Source organism: Sinocyclocheilus grahami, unplaced genomic scaffold (assembly GCF_001515645.1).
Source record: "Sinocyclocheilus grahami isolate Dianchi unplaced genomic scaffold, SAMN03320097.WGS_v1.1 scaffold452.1, whole genome shotgun sequence".
Classification (NCBI taxonomy): Eukaryota; Metazoa; Chordata; class Actinopteri; order Cypriniformes; family Cyprinidae; genus Sinocyclocheilus; species Sinocyclocheilus grahami.
In genome coordinates this window covers 330,075-349,897 of record NW_015505631.1, presented here as the reverse complement: position 1 = coordinate 349,897, position 19,823 = coordinate 330,075, and the positions used below count along the sequence as shown (strand labels likewise).

At 36.1% G+C, this 19,823-nt stretch overlaps 1 protein-coding gene across 1 annotated transcript in view; it reads right to left on the bottom strand.

The window, feature by feature from the left end:
- Positions 1–203: 203 nt before the first annotated feature.
- The window catches only part of LOC107552508 (igLON family member 5-like), a 34,330-nt gene continuing 14,710 nt past the window's right edge, over positions 204–19,823 (bottom strand). Inside the window, exons 5-8 of the mRNA XM_016234403.1 lie at positions 14,993–15,124; positions 12,459–12,579; positions 12,199–12,350; positions 204–1,923 (exon numbers count right to left, since the gene is read on the bottom strand). Coding sequence (XP_016089889.1) covers positions 1,823–1,923; positions 12,199–12,350; positions 12,459–12,579; positions 14,993–15,124 — 506 coding nt within the window. The 3' untranslated portion in view covers positions 204–1,822. The remainder of the gene's footprint in view (positions 1,924–12,198; positions 12,351–12,458; positions 12,580–14,992; positions 15,125–19,823) is intronic.

Genomic DNA, 19,823 nt, shown 5'->3' with positions numbered 1-19,823 from the left:
TAATAGCAGTTAACCTTGCAGATTAAAATGTACACAGTGTAGGGGGTTAAAACGGGGTTGGTGCAGGAAGTGAGGTCACAAGAGGGACATTTCTAACCGGTACATGCTATCCACAAGCAACAAGAAGTCAATGAACCGTTTCAGGCCAGGAGATGCCAGAAACTTCTGCTGCCTTCAAGTCTTTGTGGAAAGTTCAAATACTTATTAACATTGTCATCATCATCATCATCATCATCATTATAATCATTATTAACACCAAAAAAGTAATAGCAGTTAACCTTGCAGATTAAAATGTACACAGTGCAGGGGGTTAAAACGGGGTTGGTGCAGGAAGTGAGGTCACAAGAGGGACATTTCTAACCGGTACATGCTATCCACAAGCAACAAGAAGTCAATGAACCGTTTCAGGCCAGGAGATGCCAGAAACTTCTGCTGCCTTCAAGTCTTTGTGGAAAGTTCCTACTTACGAGTAGCAACGATGCATTCAAATAAATCTGAAACGTTGCACTCTTATGAGTTGCAATGATGCATTCAAATAATTCTGAAACGTTGCACTCTTATGAGTTGCAACGATGCATTTAAATAATTCTGAAATGTTGCACTCTTATGAGTTGCAATGATGCATTAAAATAATTCTGAAAAGTTGCACTCTTAAGAGTTGCAATGACGCATTCAAATAATTCTGAAACGTTGCACTCTTATGAGTTGCAACGATGCATTTAAATAATTCTGAAAAGTTGCACTCTTATGAGTTGCAATGATGCATTCAAATAATTCTGAAAAGTTGCACTCTCTCAATTTTCTAAATATTTGCACGTTTCAAATGAGTATTAGCGGATGAATGACATCTATAGCTGTAGTTTATTTTAGTAACTAACAATTGACAACCAAAAAGTGTCCAAATACTTTAATTTCCAACACTACATCTATTTTCTATACTTTGCAATGAGTTTGAAAAGTACTTTAAATCATTTCTTTTTAACTTCCTATCAAACACAAGAAATAACACTAAATGTGTACAAACTAAACTTCTTATAATCAAAACCAATGATTCTCGGCTAATAATGTCACTTCGGTTGTAAATCTCGCAAATATGATAATTCCATCATGACTTAAAGGCAGCAATATCCTCCTAGCCGAAAAGCTGAAAAAGAGAGACTGATGGGAAATGTAGTTTTTGCCGCTGGAATGAGGGGCCTCTACTGCATATATATTTACATTGAGTGTGAAGGACCGACGATCTGAGTGATGGACAGACTGAGGACAATATGAGGGCTGGACGTGGGTCAGGCGTTTGCTTTGGGTCGAGAGCCCAAACTAACGCAAACAAAGGGCCGAGATGACACGGCCCTCCTTGCTAGAAAGAAAACATGTGGTTTGACATCATTCATAGTAGCTACGCATGTCAGAATGCACCACCGTTCAGCTCAGATCTCTGCGTCGGGATCCGAGGATCAACGGCCGACGGGCCCACTGGTGAACTGCCACAAACAGCTTCAAGAGGGTCACCCGAACATCGCAACCGTCATCATCGACACGTCACTTTACAACCAGCATGTCCAGCACGCACATCAAGAGACACCCAACTGGCATTACACTTGTCGTTCACATCATTTGCATCACATATCAGGTTTGGACGATAAAAGGTGACCATCGTTGGCGACGGGAGGGAGAAGTGAAGCGGTGATACGCGACCGGGCATGAATGGGAATAGGAAGGAATGACAGAGTGATGTAGCAATGGCTCCTGGATTAATGCATAATTTCATTTTGTTCACAGTGATGGGTTCGTATTTAAAGACTCCTTCCAAAGTGGGAAAGTTTTAGACCTTCATCAGAACAGAGATGGAGAGGCAGAACCACAGGCCGACTCCTGATAAACGACCGTTCAGAGACGCCACTCCACCGTACACGGCCCCAGGCCCTGTAAGAGCAGAGAGTAGCAGACGTGAACAGGTTGAATGAGAGAGAGAGAAAGCTGGTCAACATGGAAACCTTGTGCTAGTTTGCTGCATGAAAAGGCAATATGAAATCATAATAGACTATTAATTTTCTAAATGAGTGCATTTACTGATTGCACTGGTGTTTTTTCATCTTTAAGAAAAGACAAAAAAAAAATAAATTAAAACCTTCATTATTAATCAATATTATTTAATTTCATAATAATTTTAATATGATATATTTTTTCAAATATATATATTTTTTATTTCCTCCACTTCTAACACAACTGTCAGGTTTGGCTGATGTTATTTTATTATTATTATTATTTTTTTTTTTTAATGAATTTTGTTTTAGAAAATAAGTCTAGTTAAAGTTAAAAGGATGGTAAACATCGTTTTCATTGACTTTAACCTAATTTGAAGCATTTTGTAAAGGCTAGATAAATCTGTGTATAGTGCATATAAAACTTTTAAAATTAATTATACAAAATAAAAAGTAAAATAATTAATAGAAATTTTTCATAAAAATTTAAAAAAAAAATTAAAAACTTTTTAAATGACTGATTTTTTATGACATTTAAAATGAAAAAATATTATATAACTAATAATATTTAAAAAATGTAATGCAAAAAGTAAAATACATTAAAAAAAATAATAAATAATGCATTTGAAATATTTTTAATAATTTACTGTATTGCACGAAAAGTAGCTAGAATAAACAGTATGGTTGTTTATATGGTATAATGTATATAAAACTATGTGTTTATATGGTGTAATGTACTGTATATAAAATGCATAGCATATAAATACAATGTACATAAATTACATGTAGCTTATATATAATTTTTTTTTAAATTAAATTAATTATATTTTAAATTGTTAATAAAAATAGCTTTAAATGACTGATTTGTATTACAATTATTTATATTAAAATGAACAATACGTAAAAAAAATTATAAAACGCAAGAATATTCATTAAAAATGATAAAAAATAATGAATTAAAATTTTTTTGCTGTATCTTACGCAAAAAGTAGCTAGAATAAACAGTAAGGTTGTTTATATCAGGGGTGCCCAAACTTGGTCCTGGAGGGCCGGTGTCCTGCAGAGTTTAGCTCCAACTTGCCTCAACACACCTGCCTTTAAGTTTTTAGTATGCCTAGTAAGAGCTTGATTAGCTGGTTCAGGTGTGTTTAATTGGGGTTGGAGCTAAACTCTTCAGGACACCGGCCCTCCAGGACCGATTTTGGACACCCCTGGTTTATATAGTATATTTTGGATTATTTTATTTTGTTTGTTTAATATTCAGCTTAAAATGGTCATTTCATGACAAATCAAATTTTCATTGATCTTTTGAAACTAAAATAACTTGAAGGGTTTTTGAAAACACTTAGCAGTCTTAAAAACTCAAAACTTCATCCCAAGTGAAAAAAATAACATGTATTTTGTGGCAAGCCAATGTTGGAAGGAGGAACCCCCGACCAAAGGAGCAGGCCCCTGATAGGAAAAGTCATCAATCATGAGTACTTCCACCTGCTCACCCTTCAGACATGGAACCACCCACAGCTTTAGCCAATGATGGCCTAATGGAGGTCATCATAAAGCTAGGATCTCTGCTTCAGTCTGGGGTTGGTGGCCCCAGGACGAGCTGCTGAAACTCTGGATGGCCTAGAGAACAGACCAGCTGAAGAGTAACAAGAGATAACCAGCTAAAGAAGAAAGAGAGTTAATCTGGTCACGTCTTACTTAACGACTTGCCTTTCTTCTGCTCTGTCTTCTCTTTTTAAGGTGGCCCAGTGGTGAAACGAAGGGAACAAAACCGCCAAAGATACCCCTGACCGGAAAGAACCAAAGTTCCAGTTTAAATTTCCTTTTGACCCTCCTATTTTCTTGGTTAAATAAAAATATAATTTTGTTAACTCTGCATCTGCCTCCCTTGTGATTGTGTTTTGTGGAAACTTCAACCTCACATCGCCCTAGGACATCACATTTGGTGGAGAATGTGGGCACAGAAGTCAGCGCTTAAGCAGCCACAAAACTAGACCCAGAGAAGGAGAGAATGGAAGCTGCCATTAATGCCTTTCTGACCAGTCACGCCAAACAGAGGGAGGAGCTATGTGCCCTTAGGGAGGCAGTTACAACAATGCGCCAAATCATGCCCAAAACCAGAGCCACCATAGACCCAAGGAGGGTCCTCACTAAGCAGACTCCAGATGATGATGTCGAAGCTTAACTGGAGATATTTGAGAGAACTGCAGTCAGAGAGAAATTGCCTGAAGAAAACTGGGGTACCTTGTTGGCACCTTTTTTTGACAGAGGAAGCACAAAGAGCCTGTCAAGATCTGCCTGCTAAAGATACAGCTGATTATGTGATGTTAAAGAAGGCCATCTTGGCCCACTATGGGCATAGCCTCCCAGTTCATGCCCAATGGTTCCATTCATGGACTTTTGATCTGATCCAGCAAGTGAGACCTCAGAAAGTCAATGAAAGGCCTGGCTCACTACAGGGGAAGGCCCCTATTGGTGGAAAGAATTGTGCAATACTGTTGTATTTGCTCCCTGTCAGCTGAGGCAAAGCGCAATGCTGCACAAACCAGCCCTGCAGTCGTAGACTCTAACAGCTATTGGATAACTATCAGGCAATGGTTGAGGTAATGAAAGTGAATTGTCAGGATCTATTGAGAATGGGCCATTCCAGTACCAGAGGGGAAAGAGGGGGGCCACTGAAGAACCAGGCGGACTCTCAGTTGGCAAGGTCAGTAAGACCAGCCCAGGCCCCAAACCCACCTCTCTGGCAGCCCTCTAGCAACCAAAACCCACAAAAGTGTTTCTCCTGTGGACAGGAAGGCCACCTCTCCTGGAGCTGCCCAGGCAAAGAAGAATCCATGCCCTCAGCAGACTCAGGTAATAAGGCATGTCACTATGGGATGAACTGTTGGGCAAGCCAGGGACACAGACACAGAAGCCCTACTACACTACTAGACAGGATGCATTGTTACCCTAGTACGGCCTGAATTTGCACTGGGACCGAAAGGCCCCCCCCATCCTGGTGTCATAAGAAGAGCTACCCCACTGTGCAGTTTGAGATGCTAACCCCCAGAGGAGGATACATTTTCAAAATTGGGGTGGTTTATAGCCTTACCAGTCCTGTTAGGTAGGGACTGCCCAGTGTATGAGCATTACTGGCGTTAAACTTGACGTCTTCAAACCCTCTTCAGCCGAGTAAAGCAAAGCTCCAAGAAATATCAGTCCTTCTGGCCTTTTACAGCACCTTCAAACCAGCAGTCAGGGAGTGAGTCGGTGATCCCAGAAAGCACTGTCAACCCTCTACATTGCAAATAAATCACTCGCATATGCGACTAGATCTTCACTCTGGGCAACAAAATTATGTCTAATAGTAGCCAATGGCTAATAAATTCTCAGATTTTACTCACCAGTGTGTGAGTTAGAGGCTAAGTATAAGTTTAGCACAAATACATTTTCACTCGCCAAACACTCTGACTGAGCGCCTCAGAGTTTCACTCTCCGTCAAGCAATCTGTGCTATTTTTCAGTTCATCTGAATGGATGCGTAAAAATGTACTAGCCAATGGCGATTCAATTGCCAAGGTGTCTGTAGAGGGTTGGGTGTAGTAAATGTCCTTTCTGAAAATGAAGCAGGGAATCCCCCTAGAATCCCTTTTAGGGAATCACTCAAACAGTGAAGACTTCCCCCAAGCAAAAGGAATTGGTCCGGGCAATTTGGCACAGCTCAGCTACAAGACCCTAACCTCGAACAGGCTTGGAGAAGCATCAAGGTTGTGGATGACCAGTTACTGGAAGGAGGGGATTTAAACTGGAACTTAGGTTTTATCCGGTCTGGGGTATCTTGTTCCCTTTGCACGTTTCACCAATGGGCCACCTTAAAAAGGGAAGACAGAGCAGAAGAAAAGAAGGTCATTAAGTAAGACGTGACCAGATTCACTTTCTTTGTTCTTTAGCTGGTTATCTCTTGTTACTTTTCAGCTGGTCTGTTCTCTAGGCCAGCCAGAGTTTCAGCATCTCGTCCTGGGGCCACCAACCCCAGACTGAAGTAGAGATCCTATATTTATGATGACCTCCATTAGGCCATCATTGGCTAAAGCTGTGGGTGGTTTCATGTCTGGAGGGTGAGCAGGTGGAAGTACTCATGATTGATGACTTTTCCTATCCGGGGCCTGCTGCTTTGGTCGGGGGTTCCTCCTTTCGACATTGGCTTGCGACAATATGTACAAAATAGCTTATTTGGAAATCCTTGGATATCTGACAAAATGTTTGACAGATGTTTATTCTCCTAAGGATGAAGATAAAGGTTGCAGCATGTTTGATGGAAAAGTGTGAGTCAAGGCCAGATGACAGCGTGGCAGCGACATGAAAAAGAGAAGATGTATGGAAGTAACGGCAGGTCACTCATCACGGGAAAACTTACGGAGATAATGGGAGACCAAATGAGATGGCGGAGGGAGAGATGGAGGACACGCTTACAATGGTAATGCGTGAGTGGAGGAAACGGCAGGAACAGAGCAGGAATCACTCACTGCGGACTGAAATGTGAAAAATGGAGGGAGAGAAGCCACTGATGACTTCCTGGGGTAACAGGACACAACGGAGTGGGAACAAACAAGAGGAGAGACTCGCTCCGACATAATGGGTCGGAGAAGAGACAAGAAGGGAGGAACTGAAAGGATGCAAGAAACTGCAGAATTTCAGACCAATAGAACAAAAACAGATGAGATGATGATGTATGGCACTTGTGCGAAGGCCCTGCTGTTTATTGCTAATGAGCTATAAAAGCATTACGTAAGCGATAATGTACAGCTAGCCACAAACTATTACACGGCTCTCTGGAATACTTCATTCTGATTGGTCAATCACAGCATTCTGCGGACAAAATTTTTTTTTTAATGACACTAAACTGTATAATTGTTCTCCTGGCCAAACCTTTTTCTCCCTATATGTCCTAGTAGCAATCTGCATACTCTTTGTTCTTATATAATGAAATGATTTAAATTCAAATGACTTCAAATCTCTTCTTCAGTGATTTATTTGCGTCATTAATAATAAATATTTACTATACTTAAACATTTTTAAATAAATAAATACTTAGAGAAATATTACAAAAATATTCATATATTTATACAAATATAGATAAATATTTATAAATATAATCATAAAATAATTTAGAAATAAATTAATATTTATAAATATTAATCAAAGACTTGTTTGTCACCAATCATATATACAGTATGTACTCTATTTAAATATGTATTTTAATAAATACATACTTAATAAATAAATATTTATAAAAAATTATTTATAAATATGTGTTTATAAAAATATAAATAACAATTATAACTATTTATAAATATTAAGGTCTAAGTGCACCATTTGTCACAAAGGCACTAAAACATAAAAAAATTATTTAAATAAATGCTAAATAAACAAATAAATACAAAATAGATAAATAAATAATTAAATAATAAATATTTGTTTATTAAAATATTATTGTTTATAAACATTTAAGTCTATGTGCACCATTTGTCACAAAGGTTTGTGTCATCAATTATAAACATTTAATATATTTAAATATTTAAAATAAATAAATACTTACAAATATTTCTAAAATAAATAAAATAAATGTATATTTATAAAAAAATAACAGATACATATTTGTTTTGATTTAATAATAATAATAATGAATAAAATAAATTAATTTTTTTAATATTTATGTGCCATTTGACACACATACAGGAAAAATAGAATGCAAGTAATGTACTATTTAAAATGAATTTTGCTATACAATGTTATTTTTGAGCATACAAATCTAATTCTTTTAATAATATTTTTTGTCTTAATTATAAAATAAGAAAAATATATGCAAACAAATAAAATATAAAAAGACTTGTTTGTAAAAAAAAATGTTTGCTGTTTTTTTACTTTTTGCAGTAAACAATTTTAGAGCATAATTTTGATAAATATGAGATATATGTAAAATATTGGCAAAGGGCTGAAAAATACTGAGCTTTATATATATATTTTTTCACTATAGGGCTCTATCACACAGCCCTAGTTTTGAAAGAACAGTAGAGGTTTGAGAGTTTTGTAAATTGATTTATGCCAAAATAAGAAGCATCTGCACAATACTGGAAAACTGGAACAAACAAAAGATGAAAGCATCACATCTGCACAAACTCTGAGTTGTGTAGCACTACATGCTCGATCACTCAGTGTTTTGGCTCCTTCTCATAAATCCTGGCTTTGCCGTGACCTGTTCCTCCTCTTCTCTGGGTTTTGCTTGCTAAGATCTCTGCATTGAGCATTCCAGCAGCAAACTTTTCCACCGAGAGCTGCCGCCCGCTCACTTAGACGGGTCCAGAACGCGGTCAGACTCTGAAGTTATGCTGTTACGTACAGCAGCTGACTTTGTGCTGCTTCTTTTGTTTTTGTGCTTAGCACCGTCATAGGTTGTGTTAGGGTCAGAAAGAGCGGGACCCTCAAATCGAGTGAAGCTGCCTGTTCTCAAGAGGAACTGAAACATAATTTATCACCAAAGGCTATAAATTCGGAAGTTTAAAGGCCTTTTCCAATAGGAAATGCATCAACAGAATAGAAACCTACACTTAAATATTTTAATACAGCAATTATGCAACTTACTGGCTGACTGAATTTTGCATATGTAAAATGAAGCATTGTGTTCCTGGGAGATTTGTTTGATTGTAAACTATTTTTTCTTTATTTTTTTACCCATACGGAAATGTAATAAATGATATATATATTGTCTTACATCAAGAGTGATTTCCATATATATTACCTATAGGTGATATATAATTTTCACATTTTCACATATGTACATTCTCTGGGTAGATGAAGATAAAAGTTTATAACATATGGAATCCCCACAGTAAAATTTGTATATGTCTATTTGTTAATAATATTTATATGATGATTTTAAATGGCATTTTATGTAGCAACCATATTCGTAAAAAATATATATGCAACTTTATTAACACATCAATCATATATATACAAAAATCTGTATGTTAATATAAAAAAATAATGTCTATCTTTTATATTTACTTATATAATACCAACATGTATTGACTGGTTTTAGGATGGATATCATGTACATCATGATATATATGATGTCTATCTATCGCTATATTTAAAACTTTAATCTTTAAAAATGAAAACAAAAGAAAATAAAAATAAAAACTGCTTCATAATATTATAATATAATATAATAAAATGAAAGTTTTACTTGCCATAAAATAATGAACTGAAATAAAATAAGATAAAATAAAATACAAAAACTTTTAACTTTTTTTTTTCAGCTAATTTCAGCAACATTTGTCATTTTATTTTAGTTCAACTTGATGTACTAAAATACATAAAACTGAAATAAAATGTAATACATACACAAACACTAAAAATGACAAAAAACAACAAAATTATAAAAAACTAAATTTTACATTTAAAACATTAAACTATAAATTAAAACGAATATATATATATATATAAATTCTTCAAAATATAAAAATAATATAAATACATTATATTAATAATATAATATCATATCATAGAATAGAATATATAAAAAATTATAATAATTTTAATAAAAGACTATAATAGTATCTCAATGATACTAAAATAACACTGGGGTGAAACGTACAAAACCAGTCAAGAATATGATGAAGTCATAATTCATCCCCAAGATTGAAAGAAATATTTTTTTTTCATTATGACAAATTTTATTACAATAAGTGCACATTTACACACAAATTGCCAATATCATAATTCTACCATTACTCTGGTGTTAGTACATCGTGGTACTGTCTAAAATGTATGCTCATTTAAACAGAAATATCTTCTAGACTACTAGAGTAATGAGAATCACCGTTGTGAATAATGGGAGTTATGAAGAAAACTCAAGAGAAAAGCATTACAGTAATGAGAACTTTCAGAGTAAAATATGCTTAACTGTCATGAAAATAATACATATGCAGAACAAAAATCTTAACAGGCTTCATTTTCTTTATGCACAATATCGTTTCTTATTTCTTCCTTTGGATCTTAGGATGAAAAAACAAGCAGCTCGATTAATGCCGCAAGCGGTAGTGCATTAAACAAATAGTCTCTCTGTCTATAAAAAAAATATATAATAATATATATTATTTAGAAAACACAAGCGAAAAATCTCTAGTACAAGGAAATCTGCAGTGCTGATGTGATTTGTTATCGTGCCCTTGTTTCATTCAGCCCTGTATTTTTAAAAATCCCTGAGGTTTTTCTTCAATAAAGCAGAGCTATAAGAGATGAACTACTTTCAGACATTTTACAGTCAGACAATGGAAGCTTTCAGTAAATGCTCAGAGCACATTTTCCACAGCAGAACATGTTTTATAGGAATAGAATTTCTCAAGACACAGATGTCCTGTAGTGGAAAAAAGATTTGCTGTAGCAAAAGTTTAATTCAGTTAACAAACAAATTTTAACAAACTCTCTTCAGGTTGTGTTAGAGTGATCGTTATTAATCTTAAATTGTGAACGTTTGCCTCAGTGCATATTTTGTGTACTGAGGAATAGCATTTCCCATCATTCTCCATCCCAGCTAACAGGGAACAATCTCAGAACTCTGGCGAATGTTCTGGAAAAGTTCGCTCAAAGTTATGAACAAATGTTCTTCTTGTAACATTAATAGAACATTCGTTCAAAGTTGTCTGGGTTTTAATAACAAAAATGTAATTGTTACATTGTTCATGTAATGTCTTTAACGTTATGACTACTTGTTTCTACGGAGCCTCGTACATGGCATGCAGGAAAAAAATAGTAGGCTAAATCGTGCGCACGATTTACTATTTCATTCCCTCGATTTGCTAAGTTGTGCACATGATTTATAACTTGAGAGAACGAATTAGTAAATTGTGCGCACGATTTAGCAAATCGAGGGAACGAATTAGCAAATTCGAGGGAACGAAATAGTAATCGTGTGCACGTTTTGGTACATCGAGGGAATGAATTAGAAAATTGTGCGCACAATTTATTTATTTTTTCTTGCATGTCATGTGCAGGGCTCTGTATGTTTCAGAATGTTCAGAGAACATTCAAAAGAAACGATTCCTTAACGTTTTTGTATAATCTTGAATGCGAACGTTAGAGAAAACATTAAGGGAACGTTCCATTTTATAATTTTGCAAACGCTATGGGAATGTTACTTTTGAATGTTGTCTAAACATTCTGAAACAAGGAGTAAGGAATAACGTTTAAATATATGTTCTATGAATGCTTTGCTAATTTTCCCATTAAGTTATGAAAATAGGTTTTTTAACGTTCAAAATATCAAATTTTTAAAATGGTTTAAAAAGGTTATTTGTGAATGTTCTCTGAAATTTTTTTTCCGTAAATTAATGGGAGCATTATCGTGTTCTTAGAATTAAAAAAAAAGTTATTACTTACTAAATGTTTCAGAATGTTTAGAGAACATTCAAAAGTAACGTTCCCATAATGTTTTCAAAATTATAAAACGGAATGTTCCCTTAATGTTTTCTCAAATGCTTGCATAACCAAGAACAAAGGTTATTTTTGAATGTTGTCTGAAATGGTATAAAATAACATTTTCATAACTTCATGCGAACATTAGCAAAACATTCTTGGGACAGACAATGCTGGGACAGTAACATGAGAATGTTCAAATACAAGATAAAGCATGAATTTCACACTTAATGCACATCCTTGGTCTTTGTTTCTGATGCGTTGTGTTAAACAAGCTTCCTGGTTTTATCAACATGAAAAAAAAGTATGAAATTGTGTCACGTATTCACAATTAAAATAAATTCCGAAACTTCTGAGCTTATGCATGTGAATTTTCCCAGCAAGGCAGCAGTCATGCATAATATCTATGCATGTCAAAAGTCACCAACTCTTTCAAATGATTCACGCTGCAACTGGAGTTGGTTCAAGTTATGCATTATTAAAAAGGCTATGCACTTTGCTGAGCATACAGTGCTAGACCATTTGCTTTCAAGTACCATCAACGGAGACACATCGCTATTATCCGTCTACGGTGAAGCTCTATGTGAAAACTAGCCTCAGGGAGCGAGAAATGCACGTTCACTTATTTTGTACAGTGGAAAGTCACTTCCTGCAGGGTGTTTATTTATCCTTGACTTTATGCCTTTGTAGATTTACGAATGTTTCGAGAGCACAAAAGTGAGCGCTGCAGAGTTGGAGTGGAATAAGGTACTCACTGAAGAGTAACATGCTGGCATTGGAAGCCCCGAGGCGGTTGGAGGCGAAACAGGTGTAGTTGCCAAAGTGTTTTTCTGTGACGTTGGTGAAGAGCAGCAGGGAACGTGTTTTTTCGTTTTTAATCTTCAGCGTGTTATCACTCTCTACCGGCCTGAGAAAGAATTAATATGACAGATCACACGTTAGGATAGGTGAGTTGTCACGTAAACCCGGTATGTGCTACTTCCCATGGTTCACAGCATCTGTTTCGCACGCTTACCTTCGGTCATCCCGATACCATTCAAAGGACGCGGTGGGCACTGCCATAGCTTCACAGCGTAAGATTGCAGTTTTTCCCAGCTGGGCGGGCATGTTCTTTACTTCTGTGATTACTGGTGGATCTAAAGACCAAACAGACAGTGTACTGAAGTTAAAGGGGTCATATGATGTTGCTAAAAATAACATTATTTTGTGTATTTGGTGTAATGAAATGTGTTTATGCGGTTTAAGGTTAAAAAAACACATTATTTTCCACATACTGTACATTATTGTTTCTCCTGTATGCCCCGCCTTTCTGAAACGCGTAGATTTTTATAAAGCTCATCGGTCTGAAAAGCGAGGTGTGCTGTGATTGGCCAGCTATCCAGTGCGTTGTGATTGGCCGAATACCTCAAGCGTGTGACAGAAATGTTACGCCCCTTACCATACTGTGATGGAGCGACAAGACATTAAAGTAGTCGTGTCCTCTTTTGGAAGACCAAACAAAGTAGTTTCGCTTTCACAACGAAACATAGCGTCACACACCACGGGCTTGCGGCATCCACATGTGACGACCCCAGGCTGGACACTTCATCCACGGTGAAAGCCGATCCAGCGATCCACAGCACAAAGTTGATGTATTTCCTCAGCACGCATCAGCTCTAGGCATGACGAAGCGGATATCGTTCTCTTTTGGAAGGCCAAAGAAAGTAGTTTCGCTTTGACAATGAAGCACACAGCGTCTTCACGACAAGGCGGCGGCAGCAGCAACAATACTACAGCGAGAATAAAAGTTACGCCTTCTTTCTTTGCGTGAACATTTGGGCGGCGTTATGCAAATCTTCCCACACAGTAACGTAGACATGTGGGGGCGTGTTTAAACAAGGCGTTTTAGGGGGGCGTGGACAAGTCTTAACTTTTATAAAGAATATCTCTTTGGATTTGAGACTTTAGTCTTTGCAACTTTAGAGATCTTATCTATGCACGAACAGCTTGTAAGACTCCAAAAAGAAAGGAAAATTTGCAATTGCATCATATGACCCCTTTAATATTAGCACCTGTTGTTCAATTAAAGCAATAATTCATTCGAAAATGAGAAAAAAATTCTTCTCAGCATCATGTCATTTCAAACTTGGAAGCTGTTATTTTTTACTACCTACTTGTTCCTTTAAACGTGATCATGCTAGAAACATGCAAAATTTTTACTTTCAAGTATGCATTTAATTGTACTTACAATAATTGTATTGTATTAAAAAGCTAATTTAAAATCTTCTTTATAAATGGCCTGATAAAACTTAAAATGCAGAGGATATTTTTTTCATTAAACTGCCATACACAAACTTTGTAAAGTACAGTACAGGAGTCCTAAGAGGCCATGCATTATTATTAGAATTATTATTATTATACTTTTCAGTAGATTATGTAGTTGTTTGACACTTAAAAATAGTAATAGATATAATTAATAGAATAAAATAAAATGTTATATATATATACAGTATATATATATATATATATATATATTTTTTTTTTTTAAATGTATTTATTTATAAGAATTATAAATAATTTCTATCAAATTTAACAAGTGTTAGGCTTAAAAAGAAAAAAATTATCAGTGGGTCAAAAAATTAAATTGATTTCGAATATATTCTTTTATTATTTTACATAATTTTGTTTCTCAAGTGAATTTATTTTCTGAAGGATGGTTAGATATTTTACTGGAAAGCAAGACAAAATACAGATTAATAAGTATAAGACTAAGATGATTTGCATTATAAGAGGATATATTTGTGTCATGATGATGAAATATACTAATGTTCAAACGTTTGGGGTCAGTGAGTCTACAAAGGCTGCATTTATTTGATAAAAAATACATTGTGAAATATTATTACAATTTAAAATAACTGTTTTCTATGTGAATATCTGTTAAAATGTAATTTATGTACTTTCCCTGGACTTTCCCTTAAAATGTAATTTCCCTAGAATTTGCTAATGAATTTTCAGCATCATTACTCCAGTCTTCAGTGTCACATGATCTTTCAGAAATCATTCTAATATCCTTTATATTTTTGTGGAAAATGTGAAAACAATTGGACCTTTTTGTTGAATAGAAAGTTCAAAAGAACATACTTTATTTGAAATATAAATATTTTGAAACATTGACACTCTTTACTGTCAATTTTGATCAATTAAAAGTGTCCTTGTTGAAAAAAACATCTTATTGACACCAAACGTTTTGTAGTCTACTGTATGTACTTACATATTTGAAGGTCCACCTGAAACTGAATGATTTTTGTTAACAAAATGTAATTAAGTTTCTACAGTACTCAAGAACAGAATAATTAAATACAATAACGAAGTACAATTACTCAAGTTCTTTAAACTCTGTGGAGTCGAGAGGAGATGATGAAAAGATAAAGAGTTTACTTCTGTAGGCAGCTGATTGCAATCCAATTTTCATTTTCAATTACTCAATCACAGAATGTTCTGAAACACTTCCACTGATCTCATTAGGATGTCAATGTGAGTTGCTGACAGGAGCAGAGCGGCTCGACTTACAGTTGACTGTGACCTTGACGCGGCGCGTGTCTGGCGGCGCCACGCCGTTGTTGGTGATGCATTCAAATTCCTCCGCCTGATGCCGCTTGATTTCTGTGATTTCCAGAAATTCGCCTTCACTCATGAGACCATCTGTGAAGACAAAAGACGAGACGGTGATTGAATACCGGCGCCGTGGTGCACAATGTCATACGTGAGTGTAATTGGGTTGGTAGGTGTTCCAGAAGCAGCAGCATTGTTCCACACTGTCATATTAAACAAAAAAAGGCCTAAGGACACGGCAGCAGGAACCACGGGACCGACTCTCCTTATTCATCATGTAGCAGACACTTTTTATCCGATCTGACTTTCGGTCGGTGGACCACAAGGGACGGTCCTGCTGGAGTAACCGGCTGTTGAATGTCTTGCCCTGGAGCGCAATGGTGGCATGGGAATTGACTGATCTTTAACCACTACACTACCTGCTCTACAATGACTAAACAATTTAACCACTTTTAAATTTCACCCAATGCCTAAAAGTTTATTTCAACAGTGTTCAAGGAGAAAAGTGTGTCATTTCTGAACCACTGCTGACACTGAACGGAACTGCAATCTGTTTGTTTCACAGTTTTCTCACAGTTTATTCACATTATTTAGTAAACACTTTTACACTTTCTATCTATATGCGTTATTTCTAAGCAACTGTCTAGCAACTGCTTAGTAACCACTTTAGCAACAGCCTTCAAACCAGTTGGAACTTCTTAGCAACTGCCTATCAACTCCCTAGCAACAACTTAGAACCTAGCAACCACACAAAACACCTTAGCAACAGCCTATAAACCAGTTAGAACTTTAGTAACCACCTAGCAACTCCCTAGAAACAACGTTTTAGCAGCTATTTAAAAGACCTTAGCAACAGCTTACATACCAGTTAGAACTTCTTAGCAACTCCCTAGCAACCACACAAAACACCTTAGCAACAGCCTATAAACCAGTTAGAACTTTTTAGCAACTGCCAAGCACCTGTATAGCAACTCTCTAACAACAATTTTAGACCTAGCAACATCCTAGCAACCACTTGAAACACCTTTGCAACAGCCTACACAAACCCCTTTACATTTACATTTATTTAAATTATTTAGTATATATACTATATATAATGTTTACATTTGAAAGTTTCTATGGATAAAAGTGACTTACAATTGAGGAACATAACTTAGTAACCACCTAGCAACAGACAGAGTTTTTGTCTGTCTATCTATATGCTCCCTTTCAAAGCAATGGCCTAGCAACTGTTCAGTAGCCATTTACAACACCTTAGCAACAGCCTACAAACTTCTTAGCAACTGCCTAGCATCTCCCTAGCAACAACCCAGAACCTAGCAACATCCTAGCAACCACTCAAAACATCACGCCACAGTCATAATCACTTTTAATAAAATTAAGTCACAAAGTTACTTACAAATAAGGAACATACAACTACTTAGAAAACCTTAGCAACTACCTAGCAACTACTTAGCAATCACACTGAACAGAAGATTGTCTTTGTCCATTTATGTGTTCTCTTTCTAAGCATTGCCCTAGCAACATCCTAGCAACCAATCAAAACACCTTAGCAACAATTTAGAACTTAGCAACATCCTAGCAACCACTCAAAACATCTTTGCCTCAGTCACAGTGAACAATCAAAATCATTATGAATAAAAGTCACAAAGTGACTTAGAAATGTCGTACTTAGTAACAACCTGGCAACTACTTAGAAAACCTTAGCAACTACCTAGCAACTACTTAGCAATCACATTGAACAGAATATTGTCTTTGCCTTTCTACATGCCTTCTCTTTCTAAGCATTGCCCTGGCAATATCCTAGCAACCAAGCAAAACGCCTTAGCAACCACCTAGCAACTATTTACAACACCTTAGCAATCACCTAGCAATGTCTTAATCACATTGAACAGAAGACTGTCTTTCTGTCTATATGTGGTTTCTTTATAACTGCTTAGTAACCACTCAGAGCATCTTAGCAACAAATCAGAAAACACATTAGAAAATGTGCACCCTAGCAACCCCTCAAAATACCTCAACAACTACCCAGCAATTGAACACAAAACTACAGCAACCACATATTAATGCAGAGCCTATATAAAGGCTGCTGTCAAACAGCACAAGCCTTATATAACCTTGACACTTCACATCTCTCCTCAAACTACACTTCTATAAACTTCAGACTTCAAACCCAAATTCATGCAATGAACTTTCCTTTCCTAGTTATGTTTGCAGTTCTGTTTGGTGCTTCCAGTGGAGCAGAAACCACATACTTCACCTTGATTAAAATTAATTTCAACAGAATAAAATGTATTTATTTAACAAGAGCGGGGGCGAGTGACAAACGGTCCGCGGAATAAACTGAAAGGCTTTGATAAGAAACATGAGTCTGTGTCGCTCTCAGATAAACATCACAGAACGTGTGTTGGGTAATGCGTCACTGAGCTTTATTTACTGGCCATTGTGAACTACAAAAAGACTGTCTCGCACCTCTAAGGCACTTCTTTCCCTTTAGCGAGACGAAACTGACAACAACACAAATCTTTTGTAACAAGGACAAGGTTGGATTTGCCACTGTGTGATGAAAGTGGCTGTTATTAGTACAACAATGACAGCGAGAACAGATACATCTGGAAGCTTGATTCTGCCACAGAATAAAAAATAAAAAGGGAACCGCAACTTTTTATCTCACAACTCTGACTTTTTTTCTTGCAATTGCAAGTTTACATGCAAGATATAAACTCACAACTGCGAGAAAGTCAGAATTGCAAGATTGACTTTTTCCTCAGAATTGCTCATTTGTTTCTCACAATTTCGACTTTACAGTATGCAATTGTGAGAGAAAATTTTAAGCTGACGTTTTTTCTTCAGAATTGGACTTTATAACTCAATAAACTTAAACGTAACTTAACAATAAACGTATAACTTAATAAACTCTCAATTGCAAGAAAAAAGTCAGAATTGCAAGATATAAATTAGCAATTGGGAGAAAAAGTTGAACTGTCAGATATAAACTCGCAATTGCATGAAAAAATATGGAATTGCGGGATATAAACTCGCAACTGTGGGAAAGAAATTTCTGAATTGTGAGATATAAACACGCAATTGTGAGAAAAAAGTCAGAATTGCGAGATATAAACTCACAATTGCGTGAACAAATACAGAATTGTGGGATATAAACTCACAATTGTGGGTAAAAATTCTGAATTTCGGGTAAATAAACTTGCAACTGCGAGAAAAAAGTCAGAATCTCAAGATATACTATAAACGCACAATTGTGGGAAAAAAAGTCAGTATTGTCAGATATAAACTCGCAACTGCGAGAAAAAAAGTCAGAATTGCGAGATATAAACAATTGTGGGAAAACAAATTCAGAATTGTGAGATATAAACATGCAACTGTGAGAAAAAAATCAGAATTGCGAGATATAAACTCACAATTGCGTGAACAAATACAGAATTGTGGGATACAAACTCACAATTGTGGGTAAAAATTCAGAATTTCGGGTAAATAAACTTGCAACTGCGAGAAAAAAGTCAGAATCGCAAGATATACTGTAAACTCACAATTGTGGGAAAAAAAGTCAGTATTTTGAGATATAAACTCGCAATTGCAAGAAAAAAATAATCCGAATTACGAGTTTCTATCTCACAATTCCAAGGTTATATCTTGCAATTCTGGCATAACTCGCAATTCTGACTTTTCAGAACTATGATTTATATCCCTCAATTCTGAATTTGTGAACTACAAAAAGACTGTCTCGCACCTCTAAGGCACTTCTTTCCCTTTAGCGAGACGAAACAGACAACAACATAAATCTTTTGTAACAAGGACCAGGTTGGATTTGCCACTGTGTGATGAAAGTGGCTGTTATTAGTACAACAATGACAGAAAAAAATAATCAGAATTACGAGTTTCTATCTCACAATTCCAAGGTTATATCTTGCAATTCTGGCATAACTCGCAATTCGGACTTTTCAGAACTATGATTTTATATCCCTCAATTCTGACTTTCATTATTTGTGAGAAAATTGTGAGATAAAGTCGCAATTATCTTTTAACATTTTTTTATCCCGTAGTGGAAATGAGCTCCTATAGATTCACGCTTGCTTTCTTGTGAAACCATTTTCATCTACAACAGTTAGAAAAGGCACACAAAAACCTCAGTGTCAACCAGAATAATCCACTTCTTAGTAGTTTCTGTCTGGCTTCAGCCAGTGGAGAGATGGAAAACACAAAGGCAACCACACACCTTTATTCCACAAATTCGGCACCTTTTCTAATTGAAGATTATTCCGGAGGATTATTAGCACAGCTACTGAACTGGAGAGGATTATTTGCAGCTGCCGACGCCACCGACCGAGCGCACGCTAGGGTTTACAACAGTGTTATTCACTCATTCCATTAGCGTAATAAATATTGTTCCCCCATGACATCTTCGTCAGGCCGTCTGAGCACCCGTTTCAATCCGCTGGGGGGGAAAAACATCATCTTATCCTGACAAAGAGGGTTTACAGGTAAAAAGACTGGAACGTCTCGCACACTTCGAGCTGAGATGCTTAGTAAAGTAGATACTATTTGTATTTAGCGCATTCCCTTGTGGCTAGACGCATTTGTGCTCCGCTGCAGCTGGAAAATATCAGCGAAATGACAAAATCAGCTTTAGAAACACTTAGAATGGATGATGAGAACAAATCAAACAGGGATGCCTACTAAATCTAGATAAAAAAAAAAACACAGGGTCATGGGGTCAAGTATCTATCTATCTATCTATCTATCTATCTATCTATCTATCTATCTATCTATC